The sequence below is a fragment of the Eretmochelys imbricata genome, chromosome 18 (assembly GCF_965152235.1).
Source record: "Eretmochelys imbricata isolate rEreImb1 chromosome 18, rEreImb1.hap1, whole genome shotgun sequence".
Taxonomy (NCBI): Eukaryota; Metazoa; Chordata; order Testudines; family Cheloniidae; genus Eretmochelys; species Eretmochelys imbricata.
This window is the reverse complement of record NC_135589.1, coordinates 20,330,848-20,352,390: the sequence shown is the minus strand read 5'-3', so window position 1 is coordinate 20,352,390 and position 21,543 is coordinate 20,330,848. Positions and strand designations below refer to the sequence as shown.

The 21,543-nt window shown below is 39.4% G+C and overlaps 1 protein-coding gene across 1 annotated transcript in view; it reads left to right on the top strand.

Annotated features, from left to right (window-relative positions):
* Window positions 1-21,543, top strand: part of WRAP73 (WD repeat containing, antisense to TP73) — a 28,023-nt gene that overhangs the window by 4,873 nt on the left and 1,607 nt on the right. The window contains exons 4-10 of the mRNA XM_077837492.1: window positions 14,306-14,378; window positions 15,897-16,000; window positions 16,705-16,791; window positions 17,306-17,440; window positions 17,531-17,608; window positions 19,163-19,268; window positions 20,473-20,598. Of these exons, the coding sequence (XP_077693618.1) occupies window positions 14,306-14,378; window positions 15,897-16,000; window positions 16,705-16,791; window positions 17,306-17,440; window positions 17,531-17,608; window positions 19,163-19,268; window positions 20,473-20,598 (709 nt within the window). The remainder of the gene's footprint in view (window positions 1-14,305; window positions 14,379-15,896; window positions 16,001-16,704; window positions 16,792-17,305; window positions 17,441-17,530; window positions 17,609-19,162; window positions 19,269-20,472; window positions 20,599-21,543) is intronic.

The window sequence follows — 21,543 nt, the reverse complement described above, 5'->3', positions numbered from 1 at the left end:
AGCTGTAGTGTTCTAATAATCAATGTATATGCACATTTTTTTCCTTGTTTTAGATCATTCTGATTTAATCACCGCTTAGTTCTTTTACAGTTTGCTTTCTGATTTTTTTTTGGTGAAAAGGTGGAATACTGAACACTCATGTCTTTCAAAATGAAATTATGCATTTAAAAAAAGATGTTAAAGAACTGGCAAATGTGACCAGAAATTCAAATTTGGGCAAAAAAACAATACACAAACTTTTTTCCAAAATCTGTGAACAGAAATGTTTCTAAAACTCTAACGGGAACAGTTATTTTTAAACAGATTTCCTCCACTAAGGCATTAAGAGTATGAAATTGATAGTAATCTATCTGATTTTAATCATCCAAGCTGAGGGATGCAAAAAGTAAGCATGAAAAGTAATACATAAGCAGAATTTTTTTAAAATATAGTTCAAGTAATTTAGTGTGATCCGAGTAATACAGGTTTACGGCATGCTTTTTAAGTAAGAGTGCCCTTTTAAATAAAAATAAGGCAATGCTGTTTAGATAAATTACTTCTAAGACTTAGAACCTGACCTGCAGAAAGTTCCACATATGCTTAACTTTACTCATGTGATTAGTCTTATTGATTTCAATGGAACTTCTTGCAGGACTAAAATTAAACATGTGTTAGTGCTTGTAGGATAAGAGCCTTAGTCTGGAATCCTAGCCAAGATATGACACTGAGTTTGGTCAGTATGAGCCTGCTTCAAAGCTCATTGAAAACAGTGGGAGGGGTTTCATAGGTGTTTTCAGAACTATATGATTTGATCAGAGCTCAGAGCAGTAACAGTAATAGTGAAAAGAAGCTAAGAACTAAATACAGTAAATTTGCCTTGCCACTGTACCTGTTCTCTGAATATTCATAAACTTCATATACCAGGGTTGTCACACCAGCAGCTTTTACCAGCACTAAATTCACTTTTTAATCCAACAAATTCATAGTATCTGTGTGCTGCAAAATTCTTTAATGCTTATGGAGATTTCACCTGTCTGGATATGAGTATCTTTTTAGAGGTAAAGGTGAGGAAATGACTTGAGAGGAAAAATTCACTTCTTCATTCTACACAGTGGACCTTGATTCCTATATCTTGTTTGTTTTTTACATGTATGAAATTCCCATTATCATCCATGGGAGAAGCCCTGTGCTGGCAGGGAGAGCAGAATATTGGAGTTGGTATCTTTGCTGTGGATATGAGAAGATGATTTTGTGTGTGGATGGTAGAGAGTTAATGCAAGCCTGGAATGCTAACATTTCTAAGTGAGTGTGAGAGTGAAATTGAATACAGCCAGAAAATATTTCATGACCCACACACTGGGATTTTTAAATGAGTTTCACAAGGGAGTTTTTGGTGTCCAGTGTAGAGGGAGAACAATTTTCTGACTATAAATCAGCACTTCCTTTCTTTTTCCAGGGGACTGTGGTGACTACACAGTGATAAATCCAGGAAAGAGTTCCCCATTTTGGCTGTCCTTGGTGGGGATAAAAATGAGTCCGGTTGTTCAAACTAAAGACAGACACATGTCTAATAGGCAGGATTGTTGTAGTTTGAGTAACCAAAACTGTGGGCGGCTCCTGCTGCTGCATGCTACAAGTAGGCTCATAATGGCACATGTATGCGGGGGTGGACTAGTGAGTATTTTTTTTTACCACCTATCAGAACTCAGTTTGACCCCACAGGATTTCATTTAAGCCTTTGCCAAGTTGGCATCTGTGCTAGGATAGGTTTTCTCTCCAGCTGTAAACAGGTTGCTAAATTAACTTGTGTCAGACAGCTGCTTGGGTTATGCTGGTGTCTGTGTTGTGTTTACTCTCTAGTATGCTATATCCATAGTCTCTACCGGGACAGACGGTGTTTGAGACAGGAAATAGCAGGATACTTAATATCATCATATTATGTACATTATCAAGTTCAAGGATCATTTGAAGGCTTTAAAGGTTCTGTGTTAACCCACACTGCTCAGATTTGGTAGTCTGACATTTTAATATAGAACCAACTAATTATGACTCATACTTGTAATTCTTCAGGTCAATATATATGCTCCAAAATGGGTTCACTAATATTTTTTCATGTTATTTTAAACACATTGTAGTTTACAAAAAAAAAAGTGATTGTGGTACTTTGTTTCTAGCTACTTGTGTGATTTATAACTCTCTATAACTAAACTGTATATGCATTATTTTCATAGTGGGTGTTCTGTATGGTATATGAATTATAAACAAAGTATAGTTCATAACACTGATTTTTCTGATCGGCGTACAAGAAACCAACATCTAACTTAAAATAAATGGGAGACTTTTCCATGAATACTTCGAAGTCCATTACTGCTCATGGTGTGCAAACTCGGTAGTGGATACCTTTTTGAGACACGTAGCATTATGCTGTATGTATCTAAGATCGATGCAAATCTGAAAATGTTTCAGTTTAAACTTGTTTCATTGCAAATGAATCCTTCATACATATAATACACCATATATCTGAGACCAAACATTATGGCATAGTATCCAGTAATACAAAATGCTACAGGTAAATGGAATCATAGGACTGGAAGGGACTTCTAGTCCAGTCCCCTGAACTGAAGGCAGGACTAAGTATTATTTAGACCATCCCTGACAGGTGTTTCTCTAACCTGCTCTTAAAAATCTCCAATGACTGAGATTCTAACACTAATATCTAACGCTTCACACGAATGATGCAATCAAAACATGCAGAATGGTACACAGTTCCACTCAGTGACACGGTCTTACTGGAAATAGAGTATAGAAAAGTGCTGTACCTATAATTTTTTTTTTTTTTTTTTTGCTGAGTACTGCCCAGCATTGTCATTGGTATGGGTATTTATGGTATATTGAGTTTAAACAAAGCTGAGCACAAATCCCTAACTTACATATTTTCTTTTTTGTCTTGTTTTGCTGCCTAGTCTTTTTAATTGAAGTTAGCCTACACTTTATTGACTAAAGGTCCTGGAAAACATTAATCCGTGGTCAGCAACTTTTTGATCATTGAATTTGGTCCACTGAATCCAGCATCAGCCACTGTATCTCATTACAGATAACAGCAGAAGAGATACTATTTCCATCAAACTTCTAAAAGCAGCAGTTGATAGCAAATATTTAAATAGGTGTGAAAAAATAAGATAATTAGCATTACAAAACATTGAGTACTATTTTACATAAGGAATGTGTTAACAAGGGATACCATTTTATGTAACTGTTGGATAAAGAACCAGCTATATTAGGGATGACAAATGGTAATGTTTAATTTAATGAAAGAGTCCCATACAATTACATCACATAATGGCAAGCAGACAATTTTTTTAAGTGCTTAAATACGAATACTAGAAGTCTAAATGTGAAGATGAAGTGCCGTGTCGTGTGTTTAAATGAGGATATTGACATAACCAGCATCACAGAAACTTGGTGGAATAAGGATAATCAATGGGACACAGTAATACCAGGGTATAAAATATATCGAAAGTACAGAATAAGTTGTACTGGAGGGGGAATGGCACTATGGTGTAGAGTCAAATGAAGTAAAAGTCATGCTGACCACCTGACCAGGATGCTGATAGTGACAGTGAAATGCTCAGGGAAATTAGAGAGGCAATAAAAATAAATTCAGTAACAATGGAGAATTTCAACTATCCCCATATTGACTGGGTACATGTCACCTCAGGACAAGATGCAAAGATAACGTTTCTTGACACCTTAAATGACTGCTTCTTGGAGCAGCTAGTTCTAGAACCCACAAGAGGGGAGGCAATTCATGATTTAGTTCTAAATGGAGCACAGGATCTGGACTAAGAGGTGAATATAGCTGAACCGCTTGGTAATAGTGACCATAACATAATAAAATTTAACATCCCAGTGGGGAGGGAGAGGGCAAGGACACCAAAGCAGCCCACCATTGTAGAATTTAATTTGAGAAAGGGGAACTACACAAAAATGAGGAAGCTAGTTAAACAGAAATTAAAAGTTACAGTGCCAAAAGTGAAATTCCTGCAAGTTTAATGGAAACTTTTTAAAGACATCATCATAGAGGCTCAACTTAAATGTATACCCCAAATTAAAAAACGTAGTAAAAGAACGAAAAAAGTGCCACCATGGCTAAACAACAAAGTAAAGAAGCAGTGAGACAAAAAGGCAAAAAACTTTTGAAAGTAGAAGTTTAAATCCTATTGAGGAAAATAGAAAGGAGCATAGATTCAGACAAATGAAGTGTAAAAATATAATTAGGAAGGTCAAGAAACTTTTTGAGTCTTTGGCTAGCTGTTCTTCAAATTCTAACAGCAAAAAAATTAAGTACATCAGAAGCAGGAAGCCTGCAAAACAAACAGTTTAGCACTCGAGATGCTAAAGGAGCACTCAAGGAAGATGAGGCCATAGTGGAGAAACTAAATGAATTCTTTGTGTCGGGCTTCACAGCTGAGGATCTGAGGGAGATTCCCCAACCTGAGCCATTCTTTTTAGATGACAAATCTGAGGAACTGTCCCAGATTAAGGTGTCATTAGAGGAAGGTTTGAAACAAATTGATTAATTAAAACAGTAATAAGTCACATGGACCAGATGGTATTCACCCAAGAGATCTGAAGGAACTCAAATATGAAATTGCAGAACTACTAACTTTGATACGTAACCTATCATTTAAATCCACTTCTGTACCAGATGACTGGGGGAGCTAATGTGATGCCAATTGTTTTAAAAGGCTCCAGAGGCGATCCCAGCAATTGTAGGCTGGTAAGTCTAACTTCAGTACAAAGCAAATTGGTTGAAACTATAGTAAAGAACAGAATTATCAGACACCTAGATGAACATGATTTATTGGGGAAGAGTCAACATGGTTTTTGTAAAGGGAAATCATGCCTCACTAATCTACTAGAATTCTTTGAGGGGGTCAACAAGCAGTGTACTTAGATTTTCAGAATGCCTTTGACAAGGTCCCTCACCAAAGGCTCTTAAGCTAAGTAAGCTGTCATGGGATAAGAGGGAAGGTCCTCTCGTGGATCAGTAACTGGTTAAAAGATAGGAAACAAAGGGTAGGTTTTCAGAATGGAGAGTGGTAAATAGTGGTGTCTCCCAGGGGTCTGTACTGGGACCAGTACTGTTGAACATATTCATAAATGATCTGGAAAAAGGGGTAAACAGTGAGGTGGAAAAATTTGCAGAGGATACAAAACTACTCAAGATAGTTAAGTCCAAAGCAGACTGTGAAGACCTACAAAAGGATCTCACAAAACTGGGTGACTGGGCAAGAAAATGGCAGATGAAATTCAGTGTTGATAAATGCAAAGTAATGCACGTTAGAAAACATAATCCCAACTATACATATAAAATGATTGGGTCTAAATTAGCTGTTACCACCCAAGAAAGAGATCTTGGGGTCATTGGAGATGTTTCTCTGAAAACATTCATTCAATGTGCAGTGGCAGTCAAAGCTAACAGTATTGGGAATCATTAGGAAAGAGATAGATAATAAAACAGAAAATATATTGCCTCTTTCTAAATCCATGGTATGCCCACATCTTGAATACTGCACGCAGATGTGGTCGCCCCATCTCAAAAAGGATATATTGGAATTGGAAAAAGTCAACAGAAATTTTAGGAGTATGGAACAGCTTCCCTATGAGGAGAGATTAATAAAACTGGGACTTGTTAGCTTGGAAAAGAGACGACTAAGGGAGGATATGATATAGTTCTATAAAATCATGGCTGGGGTGGAGAAAGTAAATAGGGAAGTGTTGTTTACTTCTCATAACACAAGAACTAGAGGTCACCAAATGAAATTAATAGGCAGCAGGCTTAAAACAAACAAAAGGAAGTATTTCTTCACACAGTGGACAATCAGCCTGTGGAACTCCTTGCCTGAGGATGTTGTGAAGGCCAAGCTATAACAGGGTTCAAAAAAGGATGGCTAAGTTCATGGAGGATAGGTCCATCAATGGTTATTAGCCAGGATGGGCAGGGATGCAAAACCATGCTCTGAAGTGTCCCTAGCCTCTGTTTGCCGGAAACTGGGAATCGGCGACGGGATGGATCACATGATGGTTACCTGTTCTGTTCATTCCCTCTGAAGCACCTGGCATTGGCCACTGTTAGAAGACAGGAAGCTGGGCTAGATGGAGCATTGGTCTGACCCAGTATGGCTGTTCTGGTGGTGTTACTGTATATATTTGTGAGAATATGATGTATACAAAAGGTGCAAAAACTGTTGTGGCTACACTTAAAACAGGAAAATCAAGGAATGCAATGGTTATGGTCTTCATAGAAACATTAAGTTATACGTATTTCATTGTCTTTGTGTATTTAAGTTACATTTAATAGTGTATATGTATGAGAGTTAAAAGTTCCTAGGGACTCTATTGCATTCTCTGGTATTTTGTATTGATTTATTTAAATGTGATCTTAATGCTGCATTAACAAAGTTGGTTTTGTATGTAATGTCTTCAGTTTAAAAAACAACAAACCCTCCACCCAACCACCCATACCTGGTCATGTGTTGTGTAACACTTAATAGGACAGCAACAGAATCTGAAAAAACAGTGGATGAGGGCAGAAGTAACAAAACAAGATGGATATGCAGGGCTTCATCCTGCAAGCCTTCTTCAGATGTGAGGAGCTTTCAGGCTTGCTCTTCTAGCTTGCATTGCTAGGAGGATTGTGGAGTGGGTGGGTCTGGGTTGGGGGGGTGTGGGTGGGTGGGTGCCAGTGAGACAGTCCTCCTGTAAATTGTCTAAGCAGCTGGCCAGGCTGGGACACTATAGACTCTGATGATATAAAAGGTGTAACCCTTTATTAGGGTCTGCCACCATCTTTGCCAGCTGTCAGCTGAGCATACTCCCATGTGCTTTCAGTCACTTATAACTTTTGTTTAGCTAAAAGTTCCCCTTTGTGTCACACACTCATAGCAAAGGCACTAGTCCAAAATAAGGGCTCATTACATGCAAAGTTTGCAGCTTGATTTTTATCATCCAGGGTGCATTGAGCTGATTTCCAGTTGTTGATGCTTACAGCAGCCTTCAAGGGTGAATAGAAACTGAACAGTGACTCTCCTAATGGTGCTGTGGGGTTCCATGTTTCTGTTTCAGTGACTCCAGATCACTCTAGCTTAATTTAAAATCTAAAAGATGTACTTCTAATTACCAGCTCTACAAACTCAGCCAGGAATCTGAAAGTCAAGCTGGATTCTTTCTGGCTCGCTTAGAAATCGTAGTTAGTTAGTTCTCACGAAATGGAATAGAAATCTGGTCAGTCTCCTGTAGTTTTATATTTGTATTTTTTAGTAGGGATAAAAAGTAGTGTGCTCACTTTACCTGCTATAGGAAATGGCTCTAACTCTGAACCGGGCGTGGGTGCAGATCCACAGAGAGAAGTGACCATTGTCGGAGCAGAATGGCACTTTCAAGCCTATTGCTGTATTACTAGAACAGCCTGGTAGCATCTGCCAATGGGAAAGCGGATACTATGCCAGATATCTTGCATCTTATGATGACGTCCTTCTGTCTGCATGCTCCACAATGTGGGAGTGTATGTATCTCGAAGAGAACTCGGCTAGAATGTAAGGAGGGGGAAAGTGGATGTTTGTAATTAGCTATATAGTACAGATTGTACATGTAACACTAGGATATTGTCATATCCCACCCATCCTGCAACTTATGCAAATTTGGTATGTTCATTTTGTTCAAATTATTGTAGATAATTCATTCCCCTGATTCATAGGAGAAGGAAGCTTTAGGTTTCCATTCTTTTTTTCATTGTGACTCCCATGTTTTACCAAAGTACAATACAACAATCAGTAACATTAGTTCATCCAATATTTCCATTAGGAATCCTATTTTATGAACTGCATATTTCTGTGTTTTCTAGCACAGTCAGGGGGTTAAGATGTCAGTAAACCTATTGTAAATTACAGCCACAGTTTTAAAAAGTGTGCTTTTTGTGCATATTGGAGCTAATCCTTAGTAATTGTAAATGGCTATATTGGTTGAAAAATGTGCCCTGAATAATCCTCTGAAATCCTGTGCTGACAGACACAGCTATGGAAGGAGGCCTTGTGACCCAGTCAAGTCTGGGACGAAAGTTGACGGTCACTTGAGATGCAAGTTTGTTTAAAAGTGTGTGGCTTTTTTTTTTTTTGTCTAGTGAAAATCACCAGTCTCACACCTGCCTAAAGCTGTCAAAACTGGGATGAAATCTCTAACCCAGCACTGGACTGTTTATCACATTACCATCTAAATACTTTTTTATTCTCAGCTGTTTTTAAGCTATTTTAAAAATGCTGCTGCTTTTGGTTTGTTTTTCCACTGCAAAACAACAGCTGAAAACTTCCTGGACAGCATGACCATTAGGATTTGAGTTTGACATTTCACTTAGTCCAGTCATCCGCACTAAAGAGAGAACATCTTGGAATGGTTAGTAAAGAAATGCTTGCAGTTGATCAAATCAATTTTTGCTTCAGGGAAAAACTTTTTTTTTCACAGAAAACTCCATTTGTTAAACTTTAAATGGCTGTTTTACCTTTTTTCACATGCAGTGAGCACTGTACTCTCTTCCTTCCCTTCTTTGTTTCATTGATAGCAGAGACCATCTTTCTTGTGTAGTTTTCATAGAGGTTTAGGGCAAGTATGTGGATAAATGTGGCTGTTACCATTGGGAATATGAAGGCTTTCTTGTCCATGGGACTAGTTACATGTTGACAATGAAATATACGCAGTATAACTATACTCTGCATTTCATCCATAGATTTCAAAGTGCTTCTCAAAGTTTGGGTAATGATCTTCCTATTCTACAGATGGGATAACTGAGTCGCAGACAGTAAGAGCAATATTTTCAAACTTAGGTACCAGAGTTTAGGCACTTTAAGTGGCCCAGTTTTTTCAGGTGCCTATGTTAGGCACCAATGTTTGACAATGTTGGTCTGTGACTTGTTTAAGGTATCAATGAATCTCGGATTTCGTGACTCCCAGTTACATGCTTATTGCACTAGACCACAGCTGGTCCTCGAGTGACATATCTGAGCTGGACAGGAGAGCCTATGGGTTTTTGTGTACTGTACTCCACAGGTGCATTAAGAGGCTAAAAATATGAGCTTTGCCTACACAAGAAGCCTGTGTGCCCACTATAAGACCTTCATTTAGTCTGGTATTTCTTTTATAAAAGAAATATCTCTTTGTAACAGTTAGTTACAGACTTGTGACTTGTGTAACGTACTGGGTGTGCAGTCTGAACCTATCAAATTCTCAATATTATAATGACCATTTTATTTATTCATTATAAATGAAGTAACATATAGATATATGTAGAAATATGTGCAGTAATATTAAAATGTGCTCTGAGTGTCCATGTGAGTACATGCTATAGTAGTAAAACAGATATTTAATAGAACTTTACAGTGAAATTTGTCATAAATGGCTTCTCCAGGGACGGACAGAATGAGGGGGGATAAAGAAGAATTGTACCTGGTACAGTTGCAGATATTTTGGAGCTGTTTTAAGATTGGAATTGCATAATAAACATCATGACCTCTTGTATAAGTTTCTCTGCAATAGTGAACAGTAAATGCCTTTTGAGAAAATACTGACTGCAAAAATGGTACCCTTTTTTGGCTATATATGCTTCATAGGTGTTTTCAGAACACTCTGATTAAAAATGTAATCCCAACATGTTCTAGTTTTGTTTTAATCACTTTTCCTGTCTGTAACCATACTGTATCTGGATATACCTTTTTGTGAGTTTTGGGTTTTCATATACATTTATTTATTTAAGCTTAGAAGCTACCAAACAGCACAAAAGCCAATAAAGTTCTTGGTTAGAATAATATATTATATACGTTATTTGCTTATTTATTCCAAACTGAGTATTATCATCTGGTGTCCAAGCAGTTAGCTCGAGGTGCATTCCATCCCTTCCTGTGCAGTGGAACTAGTGTGGTCCTCCTGCATGAGAAGGCAGGCTGCTGGGCACCGATGTGGGGTTCATTCTGCGCTGCTCTAGAGGGCAGAGCAGAGAGAGGGCAGGTGGCTCCTCTACTGTCTCATTTCTCTCATGGGGTGGAGGCTGAAACAGAGCAGAAGTTAGAGTGCCTCTACAGCCTGTGGGGAGACTTGCTTTCTCGCCCCTTCATGGAGTTCACCTGACCTGTGTACTTGGGTTGACTCAAGCAGCAGGGATTTGCCCTATACTGGGGGGCCAAGACTGTTTATGTGGGGGCAGGGCAGGAGAGCATCATGCAGGGGACTTGGACACTGGCACCCTTGGTTCTACCTATTCTCTTCCTGTGGCGCATACGTCTCCTGTGGGCTCTAATGCTTTGGTCTAATTTCAATTGTTGGGTTTAGCGTGCAGCTGCGGGTTGATGTTGGTCACCTGTGACATACAGGAGGTCAGACTAGGTGGCCCCTTATGGCCTTAAACTGTATGACACTTCCATACCCAGTAGGTACTTGGTCAGGAGGCCAAGTCAGTATTACAGCTGTAAACTTGCATGCTTGACTATAACCCAGAACTTAACATTCAAAGCTTGTATTAAGTGGCCGGGGTGTGTGTGTGAGAGAGAGATGCTGGATTGGATTAAGGGAGGAACAGAGGCAAGTGCAATTAATAGGAGCAAGCAAGATGCCTCTATTGCGGTTGCTGTAGAGGAATGTGAGTGGGCATGGTGTTGGTATTTTTAAAGTAAATCTTGTATCCAGAACAGCCTAATGGTGTATTTTTGTGTGTCCAGAAGCCAGCAGTTGTGGTAATATAAAACTTGATTATCAAAAGTCAGTCTAGTGTAGGGGTTCTCAAACTTCATTGTACTGTAACCCTGTTTGGACAATAATAATTACTACATGACCCCGGGCGGGGGGACACGAAGCCTGAGCCAGCCCAAGACCTGGGGAGTTGGGGGCTAAAGCTGATGCCCGAGGACTTCAGTCCCAGGCAGGGGCCTGTAATTTGAGTCTTGACGCCCGGGGCTGAAGCCCTTGGACTTCAGCTTTGGTCCTGGGCCCCAGCAAGTCTAAGCCAGCCCTGGTGACCCCCATTAACATGTGGTTGGGACCCACTTTGGGGTTCCAACCCACAGTTTGAGAACTGCTGGTCTAGTGGATTCTTGTTGAATTACTATATTAAGTACTCTTAAAGTTAACACTATAGGTCCTTGCAGAGCGTCCCTAGGGGATAGCAAATAGGGGCAACCACTCCAGGCCCCGTGCTCTGGGGAAGCCCTGCGGGCTGGTGTGTTGGCCAGCGCTGCGTTGGCCGGCGCTGCATGGGCGGCGGGTGAACTGCTGGCTGGGGGAGGCTACCCCCAACCCTGCCCCTTCCACCGGAGAGAGAGCGCGCGATGGCAGCGCTGCAGCCTCCCCCAGCAGCCCTGGAGTGCTGGGAGGGAGAGTGGCATGGCCATAGCCCCCTGGAGCCCAGCTGCAAGGCCCTGTGGGGGCGGAGTGTGGGCGGAGCCACACTTGGCTGTTTGGGGAGACGCTGCCTCCACTACCCACCCTAGCGTGGTTAGTCCCAGAAGCGACGTCACTTCCGCCCCAGGCACGACCCTGGATCCTTGATCCTTAGTTCATAAGGAGGTAAATAGGAAAGTGATAAGAGCAGTTTAAACTCATGTCCTCCGCTCCCTCTTGCACTTTTTCTTTCTTTTTGCTTTACATGAAAGAGGCTTGGGGGCCTAACTGGTTGTTTCTCTTTCCGGCTAGCTAGAAACCCTGATTCAACTTCTGAGTGATGTCTTTAAATCTCTTTACAAGCTTCCTTGCTCTTTAAATTTATTCTTGTGATGCTCTGTGTAGAGATTGGTGTATTTGAAAAAAGGAAGTGTTAGTCCTTTTTGCTTTGGGCCTCTCCTGATGCTTCTCTGTGGAGGTGACAGTTAGGATTCTTTGAAGTAGAATTTAAGCATTTCAGTTAGGACACGGGGGCAGCACTAGAATTTACAGTTTGCTCCATGCACTAGGTGTGATAGTGGCCACGCCCAGGTGATCAAGTGCTGGATCTTACTTGGTAGCAAGAAAATGCATTCTAGTAAAATTGCTGTAGAAACATAAAAAATGGCACAGCTGATCAGACTAGTGGTCCATTCAGCTTGGAATCCCATCTCCAATGGTACCAGTTACTTCAGAGGAAGTTGCAAGAATACCTATCATGGACAACTGTAAAGTAAACTAACCATGGTGGAAGCTCTCCCCAGCTCTGGCAGCAGTTGGTTTATGCCTTGAAGGGAGATACTTCTCTAGCTTCAGGATTGTTATACACCAGCCAATGTAACTGTAGACATAACCATACATATTCTAGGTTTTATTTTTTCCCCTTTGCTTGGTGGAAGGGTTAAAATCAATACAAAGAGTGATGTGATTAAACATTGTACTAGGCCTACTTTGCTATTGTTTGTAAGATTTGGTGGTGCTGTGATAGTTTCAGAAAAGATTTCTTGGTGTCCCACTGTACTGTACCTTTCACTTTGTTGTAGTATCCCCTTGTTATAACAAAATATTGAAAAAGCTAGAAAAAATTTATATTGGAAAATATTCCTCTCTCCAAATATAAATGCAAAGGTTCACATGACACATTGATGAAGACATGTGTCTGGTGTTGCTGCCGTTGCTATGGTAGAGTAAGTATTTGTTTTTAATTGAATAATCTGCAGATGGTAATGCAGAGCCTCTATAATACAGGCTGTGACCTTGACATGCTGTGGAGAGGCCTGTTTTGCAGCTGACTGCTTCCTCTGTGGTTCCCGAATTCTACAGATGCATGAGTCTCCAAAAATACCCCAAACACTATGTAAATGGTTCATAATTAGTCTTTTGAAAATCAAGGCCTTCCAATAATTGCATAACATGTCACTTTTCTGTTTGTGTGGTTGAGAAAGGGGAAATTAAAATGAAAATTGGTTAGCTCAGATCTTGATTTTTTGAAACTGAAAAATACAGTGACGAGTCAGTAATTAGTAATCTCATCCCAAGAGATGCAGCATTTCACTCTAAAAATGACATGCTGTTTCCTATTCTCATATCATTCACTAAGAACCTAAATACAAGAAGAATTTCTCACCTCTTGCCAGCCTATGCATTTCATGTTCTTCCAGATTCCTGTGATGGTTTAGAAATCTCACAGATCTGTGCAAAAATGATTTCCTAATACACATTGGCAGTCATGATGCTAGCTCTTACACTACTATCAGCATTTAATAATATGAATGTAAATTTTAATATTGTTGGCCATTTAACTTCCTGCTTCTTTTATACATCTCATCAACACTGTATTGCTATGTGCTTCCATTACTAAATCGGAATAAATATCATTGACTGAAAAGTAGAGATGGGGTTTTGTTTGAGGGAACCTAACATTCCTAGCAATCAGAGCTCACAAACTTCCTTAGTTAAAACCACAGAAATAAGGGAATGAAAGGATAACGCTAAACTGTGGTGACTAAATCCTCCCGTTATGCCTAAATGTTGCAGTGCACACATGTAGGTGCAGTTTTGTATAGAGTCTTGCACATTAAGGTTAGTTACATTGGTCCGGATCCTCAAAAGGTTGATTTCAGCAGAAGCTAGGAGCTTAAAATACCTCTGGGGATCTGGGCCATACTTCCAAAGTGTAGGACTGGGGATCTAGTTTGTTATAGCTCCCAAGTTCACTTGCATTTTTCATAACCTGATCTCTTATTAAGCACTCTACATATAGCCCAGGGTTCTGTTGCCAGAGTTCTGGACCAGGTTGGGCACTACGTCTCCTTTTTAAAACAAAACTAAAAACTTTCAGGGTCAAGTGGCGTATTAGATAGAAGTCTGGAAGAGGACTGGATGCGTTGCTTTGCTGGAATCTCCAGCCTTTGGCACTCCTGTTTACCCAATCTCGATGTGTCCTGGATAATTCTGTATACTACAATACAACACAACTTCATTATTTTATAATGACTTCTATATAAACTCTACCTGAAAACATTTTACTGAACTAAATAAAACAGGACCGCTATAAGCCTCTTAAATTTGAGGCTGTTTTTAACTTGATCAATTATTACAATACCTAATATGTGAAGGGCATTACAGAAGGGTTATACATTTGTTGGGAAAAGAGGTTTTTTAATAAAACATAAGTGCAATCTAATATAGAGACACTAAGATTTAACTAGAACAGTTTTGTTAGGAAAAGTTTTGGTTCCATGGTCGTTTGTTTTAATGTGAGACCCTCCCAGTGTGAAAAGTTTAGTGTTGAATTAGATTCTCTGTACACTTTTTTTGTCTGCAAAGATAAACAAATACTTCCCTGTCTCTCTCTTTCCAACAGCTGCGGATAACTGTCTGGTCCTTGTGTACAAAATCTGTGTCTTATATCAAGTATCCCAAAGCTTGTCAGCACGGTGAGTGTATCATACCTAATATAGGAAAAGCATTTTTAATATGGCAATAAAGGAAAATGGAATTTACATATAATCAAGCATACGTTTATGGTCAGGGTGTATTCAAGTACCTTTGTGCTGATGCTTGTAGATCACCTTGGAGGGACATGCATATCTTATTTAAGGTACGTCCGCACTTACAGCGGCATGTAGAGTACAGACACTGCACGCCCAGCTAGCATGGGTATAAATAGCAGGGTAGACAGGGAGGTACAACTTAGGCAAGTAGAGTGACCTACACACCTGAACCTTAGGGTGTATATCTCCATGTCTCTCTACATGCCCAAGCAGCGTCTTCCACATCTACACTGCTATTTTTAGCAATTAATGTCCAGCTGCCAGAGCTTTCTCCACCTCATTGAAAGGCTCTAGTAGAGAGGAGGCAGAGGGGAAAGGCTCCAGCAGCTCCCCGCTGCCAGAGCCATTAGCTATACACCTTGGTGACAAGTGTGGACACAGCCTGCCTTATATTGGGGGGTGTAGCTACGTGTACCCTACGTGTCCCCACAAATGTAGACAGGGTCTTACTGAGCTCAATACCAGTGCACTACCATTACTGTTTGTGTGAACCATGGGAGCTAATCTGCAGTCATCGCAGTCTTACTAGGAACGAGAAGTAAATATTACATTTAGCATATGCACCTGTCCATCTTCCAAACACCAGTGAAAAAGAAGAGATACTGAACAAAACCACTGCCAAGTCTGCTAGAAATCAGTGATATAGTATTTCATGTAGCTGTATAGCTAGAGATTGGATTGTGACACAAACCCAGAACAAAAAATGTGGAGTATAAGTATCCCCTCTCATTGCTCATCTTTTTGTTACGCATCTGTATTCAGTCCTCATATACATATGTATATAATGGTGACAGACTCTGGGATCCTGCACACAGACTCAAGGCTCCTCAGAGTCCTCTTAATGTCAGGTGTTTGAATCACATAGGAAGATTGAGTATTTACTGCTGAGTCAGTAGCAGGTATATTTTGTTACCTGAAGGCAGGATGGAAGAGAGGCTGAAATATCCCTCTTGCAGAAGCAAAGAGAACTAGGGTGGGAACTGGAAATTCTGTAGGGAAAATACCACGTACAGCCAAGCTTGGTAAGGGAGATCTGAGATTGAAACTTCTTGAATTACCATGAAGGTCAAAACCTAGGAAGGAAATAAGACTGGCCTATGTACAGTGAAGTACTCTTCAGAGAAGGGTGGGAACTCCATCTGTTTACAGTTTTTTAGATTATAGGCTCTTTGGGACAAGTATTTTGTGTGCTTGAGTCTCAGTGAAGTGCCTAACATGCTTTTTGGGCATCTAATAGGTATGCCAAAATGATTTCCAATCATCATTCACATTTTTCTGAATAAATTCTTACTTCCAACTGATTTGGCTCATAATTGTTTTAAGCTTTGGTGCTTTAATAGGGCCAGTTTCACAAGTATATATATTACTGGTCTGGACTGTATTTTCTAATCTCTCTGGCAGGAATAGCCTTCACGAAGGATGGTCGCTATATGGCATTAGCAGAGAGGCGTGACTGCAAAGACTTCATTAGCCTCTTTGTATGCAGTGACTGGCAACTACTGAGGGTAAGACATGTCCTTGCCTTCCATTGCTATTGCACAGATTTAAAGTGTACTCTGCATAGTGTAGAGTCTAACTAAATCATTGAACAACTGTAATGCTCCACTTTAGACTCTGCGATTTGGGGCATTTCCTCTGATGGCTTCTTCCTTCTTCTTCTTCCTTGGCCTGCAGGTGTGTGGGGAGGCAGAAGAATTCTGCTTAGGAAACCACATACAGGGATGATAAAGCACTGCATTCTTTTTTTACTGTGAGAAGCATTCAGATGTTCTGGCATAATCCGAGCAATCCTGCTGACAGTAAAATACATTGCCGCAGCACCATGATCACAACTTGCTTTTGCCAAAATGATGATCTGAACAAGAAGTTACAACATAAGAGAATTTGTGTTCTTTTTATTACAAAGTGCACTTTGTTTCAAAAGATCTTGATTTTTGTATAGTTTGGTAGGAGAAAATAAGGAAGCAGTGAATGTCGTGTATTATAACAAAAGGAAAGGAAATGTTTCTAGTCTATGCATTCAGACATATAAAAGGATGTGCTAGCTCAATAAGATAGATATATAATGTTTTTATATATGTTTTTTTAAATGTGTAAAGGTAATGTGATACTAATTTAGGATTTTACTTTTAAAGTCAGGTGCAACCGTACATTTTAAGTACAGTTTTTAAAACTGTTTCATTGTTTTATTTTCTTTGCATTTGGGAAGCATTTTGACACTGAAACTCAAGACCTATCTGGGATTGAATGGGCTCCTAATGGCTGTGTGTTGGCAGTGTGGGATACTTGTCTGGAGGTATGAGAAAATACAGATTATTTCTGAAGATCTTGAACACTTAATTAAGGGCTCCTGAACATATATTTAGTAGTTTTCTGGCTGCTACATAGAATGCAGTACCTTTTAAAAAAATAAAATAAAATGAAGGGCTTTAAGAAACAATTTGTAGTATTGTACTTAGGTATTGGTGATGGGCGTCAAAACACTGTTGCTTAAATTGCCATATAAACTCATTGTTACCAAATTATCCTACTTATATTTTTTCATAATTTAAGTATCTTTTTTTTTTTTTAAAAAAAAATTTACCAACTTGGTTTTAAAAATTGCAGAAGATTCTATGGTTTCAGAGTAACAGCCGTGTTAGCCTAGTAACTATCCAAACAAATAACTGCAGAATTAGTTTATAAGATATAGAAAAGGGAAACTCCATTTTGAACATCTGTGCATTGAGATGGTTTTTTAAAAAGGAGTTATGTACTGTTAGTTTTTAACAGTGTCAATTGTCTTTAAATCAAATCAATTTGTGTTACAGTATAAAATCTTGCTGTACTCCCTTGATGGCCGTCTGCTGTCCACATACAGTGCATATGAATGGTCACTGGGTATTAAGTCAGTTGCCTGGAGTCCCAGCAGTCAGTTCTTGGCGATTGGCAGCTATGATGAAAAGGTAAAAAAGGAATTTAAACCCATTCAAGTCAGTTGCAAAATGTTGTCATAGCAATCCCCTCTTACTACCTTACTACTTACCTTGAAATAGGTGCGTATCCTGAACCACGTGACTTGGAAGAAGATTACAGAGTTTGAACACCCTGCGACCATTGCTAACCCAAAGATAGTAAGTATAGAATGGGGACCCTTGGATCCTTAGCAGCAGTTTGTTTTGATATCTTTGGTAAAAGCTTTTTTACTTGGACTGAAGTCCTGCTGATTTGCAAATGCTGCTGAGGAAATTGAATGAAAATGATGAAGTAAGGAAAATAGATTAATCATTTTTAGTTGACTTCTTTCAGTGAATTCTCTTCTCTTTTCCCCTCCATCTTCCTTTTCCCTATGTAAGGGAGTCATGGATAATTATTGTTAAGTACTCTATCTTCTGATAGAGGTGGTGGCTGTGTTTACAGACTGCGTTTGCATGTGGTGGTGTACCCAAGTGCTCGGAAGCTGAACATGAATGAGAACTTTGTATATCTCAGCGCTATACAATTTGCAGTGTATGAATAGTGTTGGATTTGATTTGAAGTGTCTTATGATGACACCTAATTTCATATGTATAGGCAAATCTAGCTCACTTATTGAGCATTTTCTGTAAATGTTTGTCACAATCTTTTTTTTATCCTTGCACATGTGGCCACAGTTTTTTTACAGTTCTCAGCAGGGAGATAACTGTATATTCTACTTCAAAATCACAGGCTCTCTCTGTCCCCAGCCCTTGTGAGGAAGAATCTCCACTGGTAGTAATAATATTACACGGCCAATAGAAGGAACGGAGCAGGTCTCACATAATATGCTATAGTAAAGATCAGTGTTTGTGGTGTGCAGACTTAAATTTAAAAAAGTTCATATAAATCTATCGTTGCTGCTTATCAAGGAATCTGGCAGGCAGAATATGCTCTAGTAAAATGTCTCCTTGCTAGAAAACCGTTTTAGTTCTGTGGTAGCGGTCTTTATTTTCTCTTCCAATCAATGTGACTCAAGCATTTTAGATATTAAACCTGGCTGCCAGACTAAGTGCTGCAACACCCAAATGTATCCATTATCCTTCAAATTCAGAATTAAGAATAAAAATCTAAACTTGAGAGGTAGAATGAGAATCAAATGAAATAGTTCAGTCCCTTTCCATTGGAAAGAAGAGAGCTCCTGCTAATAAAATTAGATTGGGAGCTCCAATTTAGTCACATTGTTAGCATTTCATCACTGTTTCCTTTTAGCATTATCCCATTAACATTGCTTGTTTGCAGTGGTTCTCAATGGCATGGAATGAAATATTGCATGTCCTGCTGTATAAAAGATTGCAGTTATATTACCAAATTTACCTTCAGTTGGTAAGGGATGGGAAGGTGCATTCTGTGTGACTCATTTTACATGGGCTCTCAAATGACAACGATTGGATTATTTGTAGTTCCATACAATGTCCATTTCTGAATTACATAATTGCTTTTTCTAATTGTGGGCCCAATTTTCAGAATTTTCAAAGATCTCAAAATTTAGCATTTCCATGCCCAAATCTGCCTGCTCCCAGTGTACAATAGCAAAGAGCATTGAGAAACACTGTACATTTAAAATGAATGTGCCTTAGTGCTCATTTTGAGCATGGGATGTGGAGGACTCAACACACTAGGCTCTAATCTTGCTAGGCCCTTTTGTGAAACTGTCTTCTCCTTCTGTGTAGATTGTATATAAGGAAATGGAGAAATCCCCAAGAGTTGAAACAGAGAGCCTTGCTTTCCCTCCAGCCAGAGCGCAAGCCAGCTCTCTCTTCAGCACACAGAGTAAATGTAAGCAAACTAAAATGGACCACTTTAGAATACCTGTGATGTAAAATATTTGATGTAAAATATTTAAGCCTCGTAAATCAACATTATAGCTCACTTTGCCTCTGAAGGCAGGGGCAAACCTTAGGTTGCTAAGGGGAAGCCCGTTCAATTAAATGCAAGACTTCAAAGGACATGTTTTCCTCCGCTAAAGAGGATGATGGTTGCAGAATGGGGCTAAAGGTGAAGATCTTAAGGGCAATGAAGGGCTCCAGGAGAGGCATGGCAAACTTTTGGGGGTCAGTGTGGGTAGAAGTGACAGACAACCTGCCCCTTCCCAATGTTGTTTTATTTGTGCAAAATGTGCCTCGGAACAGGGTGATTTTTGGCTGGTTTAAGTCTCTGCAACAGTGATATTTCTTGTCTAGAATTATATTAACTGCTGCAGATGATGCAGAGTATACTCATCTTATTGTAGGAGGCTTCAATCAATGGGAATTTCCACACTTAAAAAAAATTCAGAAGATGTGACAACCTAAAGCCTCTCTAACTGCCTGTACTGATAGAAATGCTGCCTTTTTGTATGGTCAGGTGGAAAAATGGGTGGCTACATCAGGAAGGGTACATTATTTTTATCTAACAAGTTCTGACCATGAATTTTTTTAATATTTCTAATTTAACACCTTTACTTTTTCAGACAACAGTCCCTGATCTCTTTACTACTACTGATATTTGAGTGTCAAAGTTCAGCATATACTATTATAGTGCTGAGCAATCATTAACTAGTTCAACTTCATTATTCCCTTGCCTTACATGAGTGTTAATATATGAGATTTCAGAGTAGCAGCCGTATTACTCTGTATCCGCAAAAAGAAAAGGAGTACTTGTGGCACCTTAGAGACTAGTTTCTAAGGTGTCACAAGTACTGCTTTGCCTATATGTGAGATGTTATAAAACATGGGTCGGAGTTAGGAGATCTTGGTTGTAGTCATAGCTTTGTCTCAGACTCTTCTGTGTACCTGTTTTTCCTTCTGTAAAAAGGAGAAATACTATCTGACAGGTATGTTGAGACAAAGTTTGTAGAGATCTTTTGGATGGAACATCTTACAGAAGTGCAATATATTACTATTTTCCTATCATTTCAGAGATAATGTTAACTGTTTTTAGAAATAGTATTGCCATGTCCATATGGACTTGCTTGTTATAGTGCTTGTATTTCAAATTTCAGATGACATTTCCCAGGTACCAGTTTCTTTACAGTATGTCAAACCAGTTGCTGATCGGGCGAATCCCAGAATAGGAATTGGAATGCTGGCATTTAGTCCTGATAACTGTTTCCTGGCAACCAAAAATGGTTCGTACCTAGCAGGCTATATTTTAAAGGAGAAACCCTTTTGTTTTTTTCTAGGTCTTGTTGCTTCTGCTATAAATAAACAAGTAAATTATTTAATTGTGAATTATTTGTATTCTGGCTGCAGCTAGAGGCCCCAGTTGGGATTGAGGCTAGCACTGTACGCAGAGGGAATTCAACCTTTAGCATAAACCACTAAGCTGTGGGACCAGCTATTAATTGCTGCATGAACTCATAGCCTTGGCTTTAAGTACCATGTGCTAAATTATCTCCCTTCATATTTGCCTTAGCTCACTATACTGTATACATAATCTTAGCTAAAATCCATCTCCCCTCCCTGCACAAAAGTAATTTTCAAAATATTAATAATTTTTGCATTAGCAGGAACTGTGGGAGTTCTGGACTTTTCATCTAACCTTTTCCCTGGTAGATCTGGATCTCTCTATCGGGATAGAGCATTCCTGGTGCTGTGTTATCAATAAAAGGGGGAAAAAAAACATCTTAGGAAACTGGTGGTAGGGGGCGGGGGGGGCTTAATCCAGTTCCTAGCTGAGAAATGTTCACATGACAAAACCCACCAATAGTGGCATCTCTATGTAGTTTTAGAAAAGCCGGTGAAGGAAAGTTTTATAGATTGAATTACTCTTTTTGTCCTAGTGGCAATTTCCCCAAAGTGAGGACTCAGGCGCACTGCTAGGGTACTGCTGTACTGTACTTCAAACTGCAAGCCCTCTGCACACATTCAACATTCACAGTGATGTCACCTTTCACCATTTCTTAAAGGGATAATGAGTTAAAGGTTATGAATCTTCAATGCTAGTTGCCCAGACTTTTCTGCACCAATGCTGCAAGCAGTAGAGTAGATAGGTTACTGGTAGTGAAACCCATTTAATGTGAGATATTGCAATGACATTGCATATAGTGTTATGTTCCTTACAGTATTCTAAC